General features: G+C 47.3%; 5 protein-coding genes across 5 annotated transcripts; 3 read left to right on the top strand and 2 right to left on the bottom strand.

The window, feature by feature from the left end:
- Nucleotides 1-1,266: 1,266 nt before the first annotated feature.
- On the top strand, nucleotides 1,267-3,880 carry N7484_007395 (glycosyltransferase; the record flags this gene model as incomplete). The annotated part of the gene is made up of 11 exons (XM_057117782.1): nucleotides 1,267-1,369; nucleotides 1,441-1,592; nucleotides 1,654-2,009; nucleotides 2,066-2,223; nucleotides 2,281-2,541; nucleotides 2,602-2,710; nucleotides 2,766-3,113; nucleotides 3,174-3,342; nucleotides 3,397-3,535; nucleotides 3,591-3,719; nucleotides 3,852-3,880. The coding sequence occupies 11 exons, from the start codon at nucleotides 1,267-1,269 to the stop codon at nucleotides 3,878-3,880; spliced, it is 1,953 nt and encodes a 650-aa protein (XP_056970817.1).
- A 4,122-nt stretch (nucleotides 3,881-8,002) lies between these two features.
- On the top strand, nucleotides 8,003-8,719 carry N7484_007394 (sorting nexin-3; the record flags this gene model as incomplete). The annotated part of the gene is made up of 3 exons (XM_057117781.1): nucleotides 8,003-8,080; nucleotides 8,276-8,597; nucleotides 8,691-8,719. 3 exons carry the CDS (start codon nucleotides 8,003-8,005, stop codon nucleotides 8,717-8,719), a joined length of 429 nt encoding a protein of 142 aa, XP_056970816.1.
- Nucleotides 8,720-9,452: 733 nt separating this feature from the next.
- On the bottom strand, nucleotides 9,453-11,502 carry N7484_007393 (telomere repeat binding factor family protein; the record flags this gene model as incomplete). Its single annotated transcript, XM_057117780.1, has 3 exons — nucleotides 9,453-10,341; nucleotides 10,394-10,423; nucleotides 10,481-11,502. 3 exons carry the CDS (start codon nucleotides 11,500-11,502, stop codon nucleotides 9,453-9,455), a joined length of 1,941 nt encoding a protein of 646 aa, XP_056970815.1.
- A 398-nt stretch (nucleotides 11,503-11,900) lies between these two features.
- On the top strand, nucleotides 11,901-12,441 carry N7484_007392 (uncharacterized protein; the record flags this gene model as incomplete). The annotated part of the gene is made up of 2 exons (XM_057117779.1): nucleotides 11,901-11,962; nucleotides 12,033-12,441. The coding sequence occupies 2 exons, from the start codon at nucleotides 11,901-11,903 to the stop codon at nucleotides 12,439-12,441; spliced, it is 471 nt and encodes a 156-aa protein (XP_056970814.1).
- An 846-nt stretch (nucleotides 12,442-13,287) lies between these two features.
- Nucleotides 13,288-14,789, bottom strand: N7484_007391 (Guanine-nucleotide dissociation stimulator CDC25; the record flags this gene model as incomplete). Its single annotated transcript, XM_057117778.1, has 3 exons — nucleotides 13,288-13,646; nucleotides 13,768-14,149; nucleotides 14,211-14,789. The coding sequence occupies 3 exons, from the start codon at nucleotides 14,787-14,789 to the stop codon at nucleotides 13,288-13,290; spliced, it is 1,320 nt and encodes a 439-aa protein (XP_056970813.1).
- Nucleotides 14,790-14,806: the final 17 nt, after the last annotated feature.

The raw sequence follows: 14,806 nt of genomic DNA, 5'->3' as shown, positions 1-14,806 counted from the left end.
CTTAAGTAATGGTCTCAATAAAGGCTTTCTAGAGGGGTCTGAACTGGCTTCATTGTCCAAAGAAAGATCCAAGAAACAGAGAAAGACGCTGTGAATTTGAAACGAACTTGTTATCACTCTACGTTATTTTCAAAAGTTTCCCGCTATGAGCTTGCAATTCTCCGTGGGAAACACTTCGAAGTCTTTTGATCCTGGGGCAACTCAATCCAGCTTCATTATGCTCTGAGTGTTCGACAAGATTAATGGGTGGTCTAGAATTCCAAGCCTAAGCACCCGAACACGAACGCGAGACCCGAATACGACAAACAGTCAGGTTTGAAGGTCCATCAAGGTTAGTCTGTCCTGCAAAAATATCTCTCGAGGATAATATTTAGAATGAATTGAGCAACGAAAGAGATTGCTAAAAAAAAAAAAAAAAACCGTAATTACTCGGGCGAACTGGTTGCAGAGAAAGTGCAGCATGGCCTTCTAAGCGTTTGTAGTAGATAGTGGGGACATTGTGTCAAATGGTTGATCCCATGCCAAAGTGGCATGAACTATCGTAGATCCGATGTGAAAATTACAATCTAGGCAAACATAACAGAATAATATTTCCAGGTCATGAGAGATAGTGTTGATCGTTGGCGCTATCAAATATAATTTGTTTGGAACTGTAGTTCGACCCTGGAAGTAAAAACACTGGGGCTGAAGCCGAATACGAACCCGATGCCCCACTTGACTCGCAAGCAGAAAACATACTGCCTTCCAGGTTCGCATGCCAAGGTTCAGCGGGCCTAGCCTCTATATTTTAAGCTTGCATAAAGACTTGAATTTTTCTAATAGAGTTGCCTAACAATGCTGGAAACATAAAGCTTGAAATTCCGCGTGAGACGAATGATACTTGGTTGCTCAAAGTTTAAGTATCGATCAATTCAGCCTCTAGGTCGAAACAATCCCCTTCTGCGACCGAAATCAATCCAGGATGTCTGAAAAAGGAGTCGTTTGGGGGCTCAATGATGATCAATTGGCTAATGACAATTTGGAGGACGATGAGCTGCCACCGACGTATAGCTCACTTTTCACTGAAGCTCCACTTCCTTTACCGCTTGTACACAATGACATGCACGCGCTGGCAGCCTTCGAAGGTATGAACAGGGTCTCGATTCCAAATATCGAGCCTGCTAATTCCTTCGTACAGATAACGGTCGCTTCAGTATCGACCTGAGTGCGGGGAGCCGGACCTCCGCTATACTCCAGGGATATTCCCTCCCCGCTGAGCGTCCACAGATGATCAACATCGTGTCAAAGTCACCTAAATCGACCGGCGATACCCCAGTTGATAGCAACTTCATCAAGCTAGATATCGTTCTCATGCTTGTGGGAAGCAGAGGTAGGCATCTCCATCTTTCCCCTCCCCCAGCGATTACAGGAGTCTCCACCACTGACATCGCCTGTGTACAGATGATGTGAAATCTTGCATTTTGGTTGGCCAAGGGCTTAACAGGCATGGTCACCGAGTTCGAGTCGCAACCCATTCGATCTTTCATACTCTTGTGAAAAAAGCCGGACTAGAGTTCTTCTCGGTCAGCAGTGACCCAGAGCATCCAATGGCTGTACGTAACTAAAGGTATTCAAAAATCCCCAAGGATATAACTGACCATTCACACTCTTAAGAAAATCGATTCAGCGTTCATGCCTCGCTTAGCCAGTTCCAAGAAGGCCGACATCATGAATAACAGCAAATTCCTTGTTGATACCTTGAAAGCATGTTGGATCGCCTGCACCCATCCAGGGCTATGGAAAGACAAGCCCTTCCTTGCCGATGCTATTATTGCAACTCCTCTTGCCCACGCTCACATTCATTGTGCCGAGCGTTTATCAATCCCTCTTCACATCATGTCGACGACACCTTGGACACCTACCAGAGAATTTGCCAATCCTTTAGCACAGATTCAGGTGGATGAGTGTGTTGACCGTGAAATGCAAAATTACCTTTCGTTTCTGTTTATCGAAGAATCACTATGGAATGAGTAAGTCTGAACTTTACCAACTATACCTACATACACTTATACTAAACGAACCCCAGGGTTTCTCATGTCGTTGATCATTTCCGGCAAGGGATTCTTGGCCTCCCCAGTCTCCCCGCCGGTAGAGGGGTGCTTTTAAGGCAATTGGACATTTCCCACACATATCTTTGGTCTTCTTCTTTTCTTCAAAAGCCAGCAGACTGGAGCGATGCTATTGGTAAGAAGCAGAAGAGTTATCTCGACCCATAGAGAACTAACCAGATATTTGCTCTAGATATCTCCGGCTACATCAACTTAGAGTCTCGGTCTACATACATCCCCTCAGACGAGTTGTTACGCTTCCTCGATGCTACACCGGTACCTATTTTTGTCTCGTTAGACATCACCTTGCTTGGGAACTCGGAAAGATTTGTACGATACCTCAAAGAGGCATCCACTAAATACGGTCTTGCATTCCTCCTGCCAAGCAGTTTCCATCCAGTCAGCGGTCTATCAGATTCCCCGAACATTTTTGTCTTACAAAATGTCCCCACTGGTCAGTGAAGTATTATACGACCTCTGAGTCGCATTCTAGCTCATTGTGCAATTCTGATAGATTGGCTGATACCCCGGGTCTCCATTGTTTTTACGCATGGCAATATTTCGACAATGTCGACGGCACTTCGTCATGGCAAGCCGATGGTGTCATTTCCCCTTCTTCGAGAGTGAGTGGTGCTGGTTTGTATTGCCAATAGTCATTTCGACTAATAATACTATCAGTCAGCCTTTCTGGTCCTCGGCCATCCACAGGTCTTGCATAGGTCCAGCACCCATTCAAGAGAAGGACTTCTCTACAGAAACTCTGGTCGATGCGGTGCGCTATTGTATGCGGCCAGAAACAAGAGAAGCTGCACAGCGTATTGGCCGGCAAATTCAGCAGGAGAATGCCGTTGAAAATGCAGTCAATTCGTTCCACTCTCATCTGGACTGGGATAGCTTCAGATGCAGTGTCACGAAAACCGACCCTGCGATATACCAAATGCGAGCTAAGCCGTCCATCAAACTGTCGGCGGTAGCAGCGGCTGTCCTTATGAGGGCGAAAGCGATGAGAGTATCCGAATTGGAGTTGTATGTCTTTTAACTTTCCATTTCTTCGGAGCATTACTTTCTGATTAACATTGCAAATAGAATTAAGCGCCAAATATACATCACCGAGAATGGACAAGAAGCTCTATTGCATACAGAGGAAAAGGAAGTGTCGACTTTTGGTGAAGTGAAATCTGTCAGCAGAAGTTTGATGAAGGCCATTGTCAAACCAACGATCTCGCATATCTCAGATGCATATAATTCGCGTGAGGTAAGAATATTTCCCCGAAACAACAAGTTCACTTCCAATAACCAAACTTTGCAGGATGTTGATATCGCTGATACTTTGAATGGAAAGGTAAAAGTCGAAAAGTCAAAAGGCGATATGGCCTTGAAAGTGGCCAGGACTATAGGCTTCAGTTCGGCAGTATTTTGCGGGAAGGTTGCAGCTCTACCATTCAAGAGTAAGTCAAGCCCTTCGCTCGTGATTTTGATGATCATTCGCTGACTTGGAATCAGCCGTATGGTACATGGGTGAAACGGCAAGCTACGGAGTGAAGAGCCTGAAAGGGTCCCAAAGCTATGACTCTGGTCTTTCCAGAACGAATTGTCAGGATGAAGAAACGGCATCACAAGAATTAATTCCGGGTAAGTGCCCCAATCTTGAATCGTTAATAGGTATTGACAGGGAGTTTCTCCTCTAGCAAGCATTGAAAGCTATGAGACCTCTCAACGTGCTGTTGGTGAGCGGTTGGTTGAGCTGATAAGCATGCTTCAAAGAAAACGGGGTGCCGGAGACAAAAGGCTAACGGACGCGACATTTTCACGCATGGTCGTTTCTAATTTTGAGATTGTTTGCCAATCTCACTTGCTATAAGTGTCCAAGTCAACAGGTTTCAATATTAGTTTGGTCTCATCGTTAGTCGAAAATGTCGCGTCGGTCTTGACCGGAGGAAGCTACTTAGATTTGAATGACACTTGGCCTAAGAAGGTTCGAATTCCTTGACAGTGCCCCCATAGCAGTATTGAGGTTTAGAAAAGACACATTACTGTCTAGGATGCTCTTTGTATCACAGAGATCGTGATCCCCCTACAACAATTGTTTTGACAGAGCAAGCCCTTAGAAAATTACTCGTGATCTTTGGTGGCCTAAAAGAATTCAAAGAAGCTAAGCAAAATCTATGAAAATCCCTTATTCTCCAGAAATGATGTTTCTTTGCTCTGCCAAAATCTTAGTCTCCACCAATTTGAGATAGATCATGATCTATATTTGGCTCATTCTCATGACATCGAGCAATTGTTGGAAAGCCATTCATGTCAATTATCATTTTCGACACGAGTAAACTTCCATATCGTCCCTTGATCTCGATGAGGGCAGACCTCGAGCTCTGTGCCCGGCCCTATCCGCAGTGGCAAGAATCCATCTCCATTTTTTGCAAGTATTAGATAGCCACAAGATGGATGATGTCGCACACAGAACTGTTCGATTTCCGTGTGGGTTTTGTAGTCTGCAGCAATCTTTCTCTTACTAGTCTGCCTTAGAAAGGTGCCCGAGACCACATTTTGAAACCCCATAAACATGGACTCAGAATCAACACATGTCCAGTAAATACTACACCATTGTCTATTGTAATCGGGTATAAGGCTTACAATGCCATTTTGAAGTCTGATGGCAAGATGTGTAGCAGAGTCACGAATAATGAATGTGCTGCCCCCCCCCCCCCCCCACCAAGGACAACTCCGGTAATGCGAGAGCTTGATCTGATGAGCCAAAAGTGAGCAGTTAAAGCTATCGTATGAATCTCTGGACGTGTGAGTATTGCATTTTGCATCGTCGGTTGTACTGGATGACATCGCTTTGTCGATAGCTGAAATAGGCGGAGCCCGAGGCTTCTGTCTTTCGCAACCCTCTATAACCGAGGTTAGCCAATCTATTTACTGTTTTTGGGGATAACGTTGGATGCACTTGCCCATTCTGACTACCGTACTATCAGTAGTTGAATCGATCTGTATGGTGTACTTGAGAATACTGCAAGCAATGGTGAGGCAAAGTGAATGAGCTAGTAGAAAGTGCCTGTGTCATTGCTTCCCGTGGATACACCCGTGAAGCATTATAGCCTACGTATGCACCACGTAATTTTGCTCCCATTTCCCTTACTCTTACGATGACCTGGTTTTATCTTTTACCCCAGAAGGTTTAGATTATCATTTAAAGGAGTGTTATGACAAAATCTGCGTTGAGATTGACCCGGTGACCACGATGCGAACAAATGTTAATCTTCGTCCTTGGATTCTCCACTCTTTCCAAAATAATTGATTTTCTCACGGGCGCAACAAGCCATTCCAGGGCCATTTGAATTAATTGTGAGCTTTGGGACCTCGCTGGGCACCACTGGCCCGCTACTATGTTGACTAATGAACTACCCAGTCATCATGGCCAAGCCGCTTTCTCAAGTCCGGCAGAAGGCCTCTATGACATACACATACACGTGAGGCAGACTTGGCCACCCCCGAAAAGGGCCTCAGAAGTCAACTGGGAGCTCGCCTAGGATACTGACCAATAGGATCAGTGAATCTAAAGGCGCATTCGGATCGGTATGCCGCCAAGTTCTTAGGAGTGGATAACGAGAATGACGAGAGTGATGGACCGGGCTTATGGACCCACAGTTTTCAACGCCCCGTGAGCCTGAGGATCAATGATCCGGAAGTCGGCACAGCTCACGACTGAGATACGGCCTTGGAAGCTGTGGTCTCAAAGGTTTTCTTCTTCAGAGATATGATAGTAATTGTAATAAATATATTATGGTGTCCTCGTGTGTAGACATTCGAGTGCCACTGTCAGTTAGGAATACTCCGGGTTAGTCTGCTTTGCCCGATGCCAATGAGCCGCCCGTGCGCGGTAATCAACAAGGCTGAGTTATTATCCCCACAGCCCCTTTCAAAAACCTCAGAGGCTCTGTGTCTCACCGTGTTGCTGGGCATTTAAATAGAGGAATCCAGCCCGGTTCCTGGAAAAGTGGACCTCATCGTGGATTTTAAATCGAGTTTACTATACATCAGTGATCGTCGAATAATCCTTTCACCATGAGACTCACGCTGCTTGCTATAGCAGTGACTATCTCATCTGCTGTTGCAGAGAATCCTTTTCGTATATTGGCTGATGAGTCAAATGATTCAAATGAATCCGCTGTATGTGAGAGAGTTTATCAAGAAATCATTTCTTTTATCTGCTCTATTCATCTAACGAATGTGCAGTTATCATGTGTGCAAAACATTGATTACAACCCACCATGCGGTGCAAGCAGTACATCATGCTGGTGCCAGGACACCACATTTTTGAGTCGAGTCAACCATTGTATATCAGATGCGAACTCTAAGTCTGTCGAGGGTGAGTTCCTTGCCTTTCGGCCCGATCCCTTCTTCTGCTAATTCGGTACGTCCATTCAGCGACACTCACAAGGCTTCAAGAGTTTTGCAATCTATATACACCCATTCATCTACTGCCATCCGATGACGATGGCGATCATATCAGCCTCTACAGCGCGACCAATCGCCCTTATAAACGATACTATGACCCCGATCAGCACGATAAGAAATTGCCCGGAGTAGTAATCCTGGGGATTGGTGCTGCTATTGCTGGAGGGGTACTTATACTGATTTGCTTCCTGAGGGGAATGAAGCGTGACAGGAAAAGCAATGCCAATCCCTATCGTTCAAGAAATACATTGCCGGTTGTTGAGCCTCATAGAGGTCGCCCTCCTCCGCGAGCTACACAACCTCGGTGGCCGTATGCTCGCGCTGCCCATACGACAAGGGAACCGACACCTCCGCCACCTTATGTTAGAGAACCAGAAGCAGCACATGTTAAGAGCGGTCCTGAGGAACCGAGACTTCCCTCATATGATGATCAGGCAAGGGGTAGTAATGCAGTTTAGATCTTTATATTAATGAACCAATCTTTGACATTTTGTTGTCAGAATGGCTCGGCACAAATATTTTAATAATGTCAGCGCTCACGCTAGACTGCAGCTGGAAGAAAGAGAAAGGAACCAAAGCACATAGTGGACATGTCAAAAAGATGGAAAGGAGCAAGGTGAAAAGCACCATCTAGTCTCGCGCTGGATCATTTAGAATGCAGCCTGTGTCTCCAACCTTGGTAGGAACCTTGTAAGATTCGAATAGGCGAGATATTTTTGGTCGAATTTGCTTCTGGAACGTTCACTTGCATGTCTGCCCTCTATCTGCTTCGGGCTTTTTATCATTCACGTGCACGTTTTCTCCATCGACGTTAATCTGCCTTGATAATCGTTTACGCAATGCCTGTTTTTGGACTTCACCACGTCTACTTTTAACCGTTGAATCAGCATTTATATACGCTTAATTCACCTCTGTGTCCCGCGTGGTGAATTTCCAGGCATCTAAGGCAATAGACTCGATTTTCGCGCGAAAAGTGGTCAGAGGCTTTATTCCCGGTCTGCCTGTTGACTTCACCAGAAGATGAATGCTCGTTGGTAAGATTCGGAGTGGGCTTTTTGCCAAGGAAGGTACATCAGGAAGCTGTGGTATGTGTTGCTTTCTATGATGGAGATAATTGGGTCGATGCTGACGATTTGACGCTTTTCTCAAGAGGATTGGGGGTCAACATTATTAAAGAAGCTCTTGAAAGCCCTTGAAAGCTCTTTCAGGCCATAATTTAATCTAGCAAAACAAAATAATGTAAAATGAATCCCGCATGTCATGTTCGAGGAAAGATAAAAGCGATAAGCGCGGATCAACCATTTTCCCTTATCACATCCCCGCCTCGCTTGCCGTTCGGTGCGGAGACGTAGTCAATTTGCTCTACAGCCCATTAACCTTCCTGAACCCGGATACCCACCCGGGCATTTGTTTTTTTGAAGCCCCGGACTCCTCTCTCCAGCTCCAGCCCCACCATGCAGCACGTCCCAGAGCCCCGCCAGCAGACCTTCGAGGAAATCTACGGGCCACCGGAGAACTTCCTTGAGATCGAGGTACGTAACCCTGCCACACAGTCCACCCCAAGCCAAAGCAACACATGTACCTCAGTGTCGCGTGCCTCCAGCAGCGCACCCCGCAACGCCAATACAAGCCAGTCCGGCCAAATATCCAATCGCGTCCCAAATCCCGCGCCACCACCTGGATAATGGAAAGTCAGTACACTGACATACCCCCTTTCAAATCTTTAGGTCCGCAACCCCCAAACTCATGGCACATCCCGGAACATGTACACCTCGTATGAGATCGTCTGCCGAACCAACATCCCCGCGTTCAAGCTGAAGCACTCCGTCGTGCGCCGCCGCTACTCCGACTTTGAGTATTTCCGCGATATCCTCGAGCGCGAGAGCACGCGAGTTACTATTCCTCCGCTGCCGGGTAAGGTGTTTACAAACCGGTTCAGTGACGATGTCATTGAGCACCGGCGTGAGGGGCTCCAGCGGTTTTTGCAGATTGTGGCTGGACACCCGCTTTTGCAGACTGGGAGTAAGGTGCTGGCTAGTTTCATACAAGGTGAGTTAATCTATTCCGATCTTTCTCTGTCGCCATGGCTGGTTGGATTTGAATGTCGTTTTATGGGAGACTTGCTAATTGGGGTTATTTTAGATCCGAACTGGGATCGCAATGCGTGGTAGATTGGTTGGTTCACCTTGTATATAGGTCTCAGGAGGATTCTGGGGTTTGGATTTTATTTCTTTTTCTTCTTGTTGTGTTCCTTCCACGAGCAAATTGAGCGCTATGGGCTTTAGCCAACGTTTTGTTTCTGCTGGTTTTCTAAACGAATTGTTTTCCTTTCTGCTGCTCTCATCAGCACTGTTTGCTCGGCCATCATTGCATTGTCTCCCTACGGCGACACGGCTGTCTATGTCAATGTCCCTAGGCGGAAAATAGGTGATAGACAGGTGTACGTTATGTGAGGCGCTTTATCTTTGCCATTTAATGTGCTTGATATCCAAATATCATTTGATTCCTTGTTTATAATTCCTTGATTCGCTCTGGTATTTCTGTTTTGGGAGTCGAGTGTGTGAAGCCGCAGAACATCAATTAGCTGGATGCTTAGAGCATTTACACTCACTACATCTACTCTATCTGTGACACAGAAACTGCTTCGGGTACCGATGTTAGAGAGAGATCAGCCAAAAAGATAAGAAAACAAATTGATTGATAATAAAGATCGTCTAATATTGAGAACTGCGCGCATTGAGAAGGAGAAGCCATCGTGTACTGCGGGATATAGAGAGAAAAAATATCAAAAATCAAAAATCAAAACACCCGAAATGCCGAAATGCGATGAAGTTCGCAAATGAAATCCAACAGATGAAAGTCAAACGAATACTTTTGTTCTTTTTTTTCCCCTTTTTCTTGGTTTCAGCCCAGGTCGTCCCAAATCATAGGAGCAAGCGTGTTATCTTCCCAAGGCGAAGAAGGACCAGCACCAGCAGAATTCTCATCCAAAGAAAACGCAATTGCATTCCCCGAAGACTCAAGAAAGCCCTGTGGAGGCGGTAAGAACGACGGATCAAAAGGACCGGTTCCGGCGTTGGCGTGTGAAACGCTGGACGTCTGTCGACTATGAATATGCGGATCAGAGCGCCGATGAACTATTGGAGGAGCTTTCGTGGGAGTAGACTCAGTACTGTTAGGGCGATCTCGAGATACTGGACCCGGATCGCTGTTGGCAGATTCCAGCTTTGGTGGATTCATAGCGTTACCATTGACAGAGCCTCCATCGCGATAGGCGTGCGGAAATTTCGTGCGAAAGCGGTCTCGGAGATCGGTGGCTCTGCGGTGACTGAGGTTGAGTCTTTTGTCCTGTTGTATCAGAGTCCATTGGAAGCCATGGACGGCGTAGCCCTTTAAAAGAGCTTCGTCTTCTGCGGTGGTGAATGGCCGGCGCGAGCGACGTTTCGATTTCATGGAAACATACGGCTCTGGAATGCCAAGAGATTCGAGGTTTGTCCGAGATTTGCTGGAGGCATCTGTGTCCTTGGGTGAGGATGACTGCTGAGGAATCTGGGTACTGCTTCCGGAACCCTTGTCTGGCTTGACAGACGGTATGCTCGATGTTGGTGGCTTCTGGGAAATTGAGACTGGACTTCCAGCTCCAGAGCTCGGCGCAGACCCCACCATCGAAGCAGTATGAATCGAATCACGAATCATGCCGGAGGTTTTGTCAGATGCATCGGCTCGAGATTTGAGAAGATCATTGGCAAGGTTATCACGTAATTGCTTCGTTGCTTCATTTGGATCAGGCGCTCTGCTTGGGATTAGCATGTCAAAAACGTCTATCCTGTATGTGATTGACTTACCGGTAAGCCCAAGGACAACAGACTCGGAATCTTTGTTATAGAATGAGTATCAGGAGAAGATAGTGGGGCGATTTCATGAATTCATACCGGTCTTTCAGGTTGGAAGCCGTTCGCTTGTTGAATTTGAGTTCTGGCTGTGCCAATATCGCTGTCCAATTACCAATGCCGCACTTCACCACACCCCGGAGGAGATCATTGGTCTCTTCCTCGGTCCATTTCCTCACATTCTTACGAGATCTGCCACGAGTTTTGGGAGACAAACGGCCCGTGGCAGGAGTCGACGTTATCTCATTCGGGGTGTGCACTTTTTCATCAGGGACGACAGACTTAATAATTGGATTTTCGGGTGCAGTAATTCGTTCGTCTTCATGATCATGTACATCATCATTATGGTCATCAAGGGTCACACTGAGAAGCTCCTCAATCCTCCCTTCTCTCCGCTCTACAGGTTGGCCCTCTGAAAGAGTGCCATTCGCGGAGACTATACCAGGATCGACGGCAGCATCTTCACGAGATGGTTTCGTCAAGAGCTGAGGGATCGAGCCTGCTTCGATGGGAGGAAGAAGAGCAGCATTGGGTGGGGGTTCATTCAATCCATTCAGAATAGCAAAAGGGCCAAAGGGAGGAGGACGTTGCTCTTTTTGTGCCTGTGGGATGGGGAGCTGCAGGTGCTCGCTAAACGATTCGTGTAGGTCTAAGCGGCGACGCTTGCGTGTGCCATGGAGGGCATCGTCGTCAAAGGATGAAGAGAATGGGAAGCGCTCCAGTGCACGCAGGTTTACAAATGCGGGGAGAATCGGCTTGGGTGGTGGCTCCACATTTGACTGAGGGTCTGTGGCAGACTCGGCCTTTTTAGTTCGTGCAGCATTGAGAAACTCGGTCACTGTTGGCAGACCCGCTTCCGGGTTTGTGGATTTTCCACTGGTCGATGTAGATTTTGGGACGGTATGGGATTCCCGGGATCCACTTGCGTTTGGCTCCAGGGGAGATGGAACGCTGAGCGTACGAGATGAGACAGGTTCCCGCAGCGGAGCGATACGCAGGGAAAGTTGGGGAAGTTCGCGAAGTAATGATTCATCCAGGGGCCGTAAAGCTCCACTTGAATCCATGCTCTTTCATCAAGGGCCTTGTTAACGAGTCTCAGCCATATGTGAATTGCAAGCCATCGTAGCCATGATGCACAGAAATAAGACGAAAGAGATGAAGAGTGAAGCTTCGATAAGGAGCGATAACGTTAGGGTGGAAATAAAGACCACTAGCGCAGGATCTACGTCAGCAGATCCACGTTAACGCGGAGACCTCGATCGATCTTCACCTCGATTCACAAACAAACTGAGGTTTTCCCTCTTTCTTTGTTGAAATTGAGCCTCACTATTATAGTCTTGTATCACATCAAGTACGTCCGCCCGCCACATCGCTCAATTAGCGGCCCTATTCCTCAACCACTCCAGAACCAGCTCCGGCCAAATCAAAGCCAACCTATTCTCCAGTTCGCACCCTTTTCCAAATGCCTACCATCTTCCCAACATGGCCCCACGTCATCTTCGGCATCGTTGAGCCCATATCCTTGTACAGCTCCCTGCACCTGGCAATCAACAAAACAAAAGCAGACTAACCCAACGCCCGCTACCGACAATAGAGTCGCAGGCAGTCTCAGCCCCATCTTCGATCTCAACGGCTTCATCTATGGCCAAACCCCCCATGTCCCGGCCCCAACGTTCGAACATCCAAGTAGTGTAGCCCTTGCCTACCAACTTGGCAACCTCTACAACCTCCTCTTCCTAGTCGGCGTTGGCGTGATGCACGCAACTACCGAGCCCAAGGTTCTACGCAACTACCTGATTGCTCTGGCGATCGCCGATATCGGCCATGTATACGCCACATACATCGCGATGGGGTGGGATGCGTTTGTGGATGTCAGTGCTTGGAATGCGCTGACGTGGGGAAACATCGGGGCTACCGCATTTTTGTTCGTGAATCGAGTGCTCTATTTCATGGGTGTCTTTGGACAAGCGAAGGCGCCGAAGATCGCGGGGAAGAAAGAGTGAACTGCCCCATCGGTCGACCCGCCAGTTGGTTTTTTATTGCTGGGCAATAAATTTTGAACTCTATGCGGGTCTACTCGGAGGACGGGAGGCAGGCCTATGGTGCGCTGCATTACATTATTATCTATCTTATATTCGACACTTCGGCCGTTGTCTCGTTTCATCCGTGTCGCATGACGCTGGCTCGGCAGCTACAAGTGATCTGATTCGACGCCAACGGCCGACGTCTCGGGATCGATGGATCGGATTTGATTTGTAGGGGCATCCAGCCCAGAAAGAAACGCCAAGCAATTATTGTCCTATAGCCAGGAGGTCTGCATCACATACGGATTTTATTGGATAAAATTCGGGATGGAGCGCAGCGAGCCGAGCCCAATTACGGTCACAACTATTAGAAAGGCTTGTTATGGCGCAAGAAGAAATAAGCCCAAAAACTTACACAAACATACATATGACATTGGGAGAGAAAGAATAGCTGAAGGAAGATCCCGTATTTCCAAATTCATGCAACGCCAGACGCCCCAGTACTGCGGATGCTACTTAAGCTAGCATGGGTATAACGATAGCAAACACACATATGCCCAAATGACGGAAACCTAGAGCACAAAGCATAAAGCAATTTAAAAAGTTTCGCAGATATTTCTTTCCCAAAATATCACAGGCTTTCGTAAAGAAGAAATCATCCAAAGGGAGCGTACCAAAACCATCATCACAGACATTTGAAATATCCTCGATACACTCCATCACATGGGTAGATCACCTTCCATGCATGTCACACATCCACTTTTGTTTGGATGGCTCACCCGATTCAGCCACAAGCATACTGTCGATTGCCGATCGTGGCCCTGATTACAATGCTTTTGATGCCAGACCCTGAAGATAATCAAAAAGCGGCTGAAGGGCGGTTTCGCCATGTTGCAGGTAATCCCTGTAATGAGCAAATAAAAACGGGGTCCCTGGGTTCTCGACGAAATGTTGATGATAAGCGGCGTAGTTGTGCATCGGGTTGATGAGATGGATGGCCTCTGGGAATATAGGAGTGTCTAGAACGAGCATACCACCCAGGTTGCTGTTCAGGCCGCGGGACTGAGCAGTTGAGATGGAGTATCGTTGTAGACCTTCGAGAATGGCGGTTAAAGAATAATAGTCCTTTTTGATGAATAGTGTCTGATTTGTTCGGGTTAGATCTGGGTCCCTTGGTGCTGTTTCTAGATGGACTCGCCTGTGCGCATTCTTGCATGGACTCCATCATGTCTGGTAGAGCGCAGCAGCACTCCCAAACTGACATGCTGATAGTGTGCCAATTATCCATTAATTGTTTTGCCATACCGTCGCCTTTGAGGATGCTCTGTCGTGAAAGTCGTGAAAAGTCTACTTCGTCGGTGCTAGCCAATGTACGAGCGAGGTCCTTGGGAGATGTTGCACCGAGATGGTCTTCCAGAAACAAACATGTCGTGTCGAACGGAGTGTGCCAATCCATTTTCGGGGTCTGACTGTACTGTGCACGAAAGCGAACCGACAAAACAGTCAACATTTTCAGGATGGTCGTCAATTTAGGAGGGTGGTCTTTGAACAGATTCTGGATCGGACCAGCGATGAACTCTAAGTCGGGAGTATTTGGTATGCGAACATTGAATGCTGTCTCCGGTAGAACTGTATGCAAACATTGCACCACAGCACGGTAAGCAAAGGGACTTCGTCCTCGCAAATACTACAGAGCAATTTAGTTTAAGTGACATTCGACGAAAGACAAATAAGAAATAATCACACACCTTCTCCACTTCTAAGTAAACCGGTATTTGTTCCGGGTATACGTTCAGATGATCCAAGAGATGCACGTAGAGAGAAGTATGTTGCTGCAGAAACCACTCTACAGACGGGGCAGGATAGCCCAGCGCAGCGCGAACGATCTCCTCGAACTCCATTCTCATAAACTGGCAATGGCTCTCAATGTCGATGGCACTAGCAATAAACCTCGGGTCAGGCGGCTCTCTCGGCGGGAACCAACTCCAAGCAATGGGTTTGATAACAGGTATTCTTGACCGACGCAAGACCTCCTCAACCCTCTGCAAATGGGACAATGCAGAGAGGTACTGATGCTCCCGGAGATCGGACAACGCCACCAAAAATGTGTCGACCGTTTCAGAGTTTCGACTAAGAAGCGCACTGCGCGGGAGATTTTCATCACGGAACAGGGCATAGCGGATCACCATGCAGATCTCAGGGATGTTGAAGGCCCACAGCACGGTGGTAGCTTCATCTTCCCACCAGCGAAACTTGAAAACATGACGGGGCACTTCTGAGCTGGTCACGAAGAGTGATTGGTAAGATGGTGAATTGACCGGTGCCATGAAATGCGATGCTAGAT

This window comes from Penicillium longicatenatum (assembly GCF_028827895.1).
Source record: "Penicillium longicatenatum strain IBT 33135 chromosome Unknown contig_4_segment0_segment0, whole genome shotgun sequence".
NCBI classification, from domain to species: domain Eukaryota; kingdom Fungi; phylum Ascomycota; class Eurotiomycetes; order Eurotiales; family Aspergillaceae; genus Penicillium; species Penicillium longicatenatum.
The sequence above is the reverse complement of the archived record's forward strand: the minus strand, read 5'-3'. Positions and strand labels throughout refer to the sequence as shown.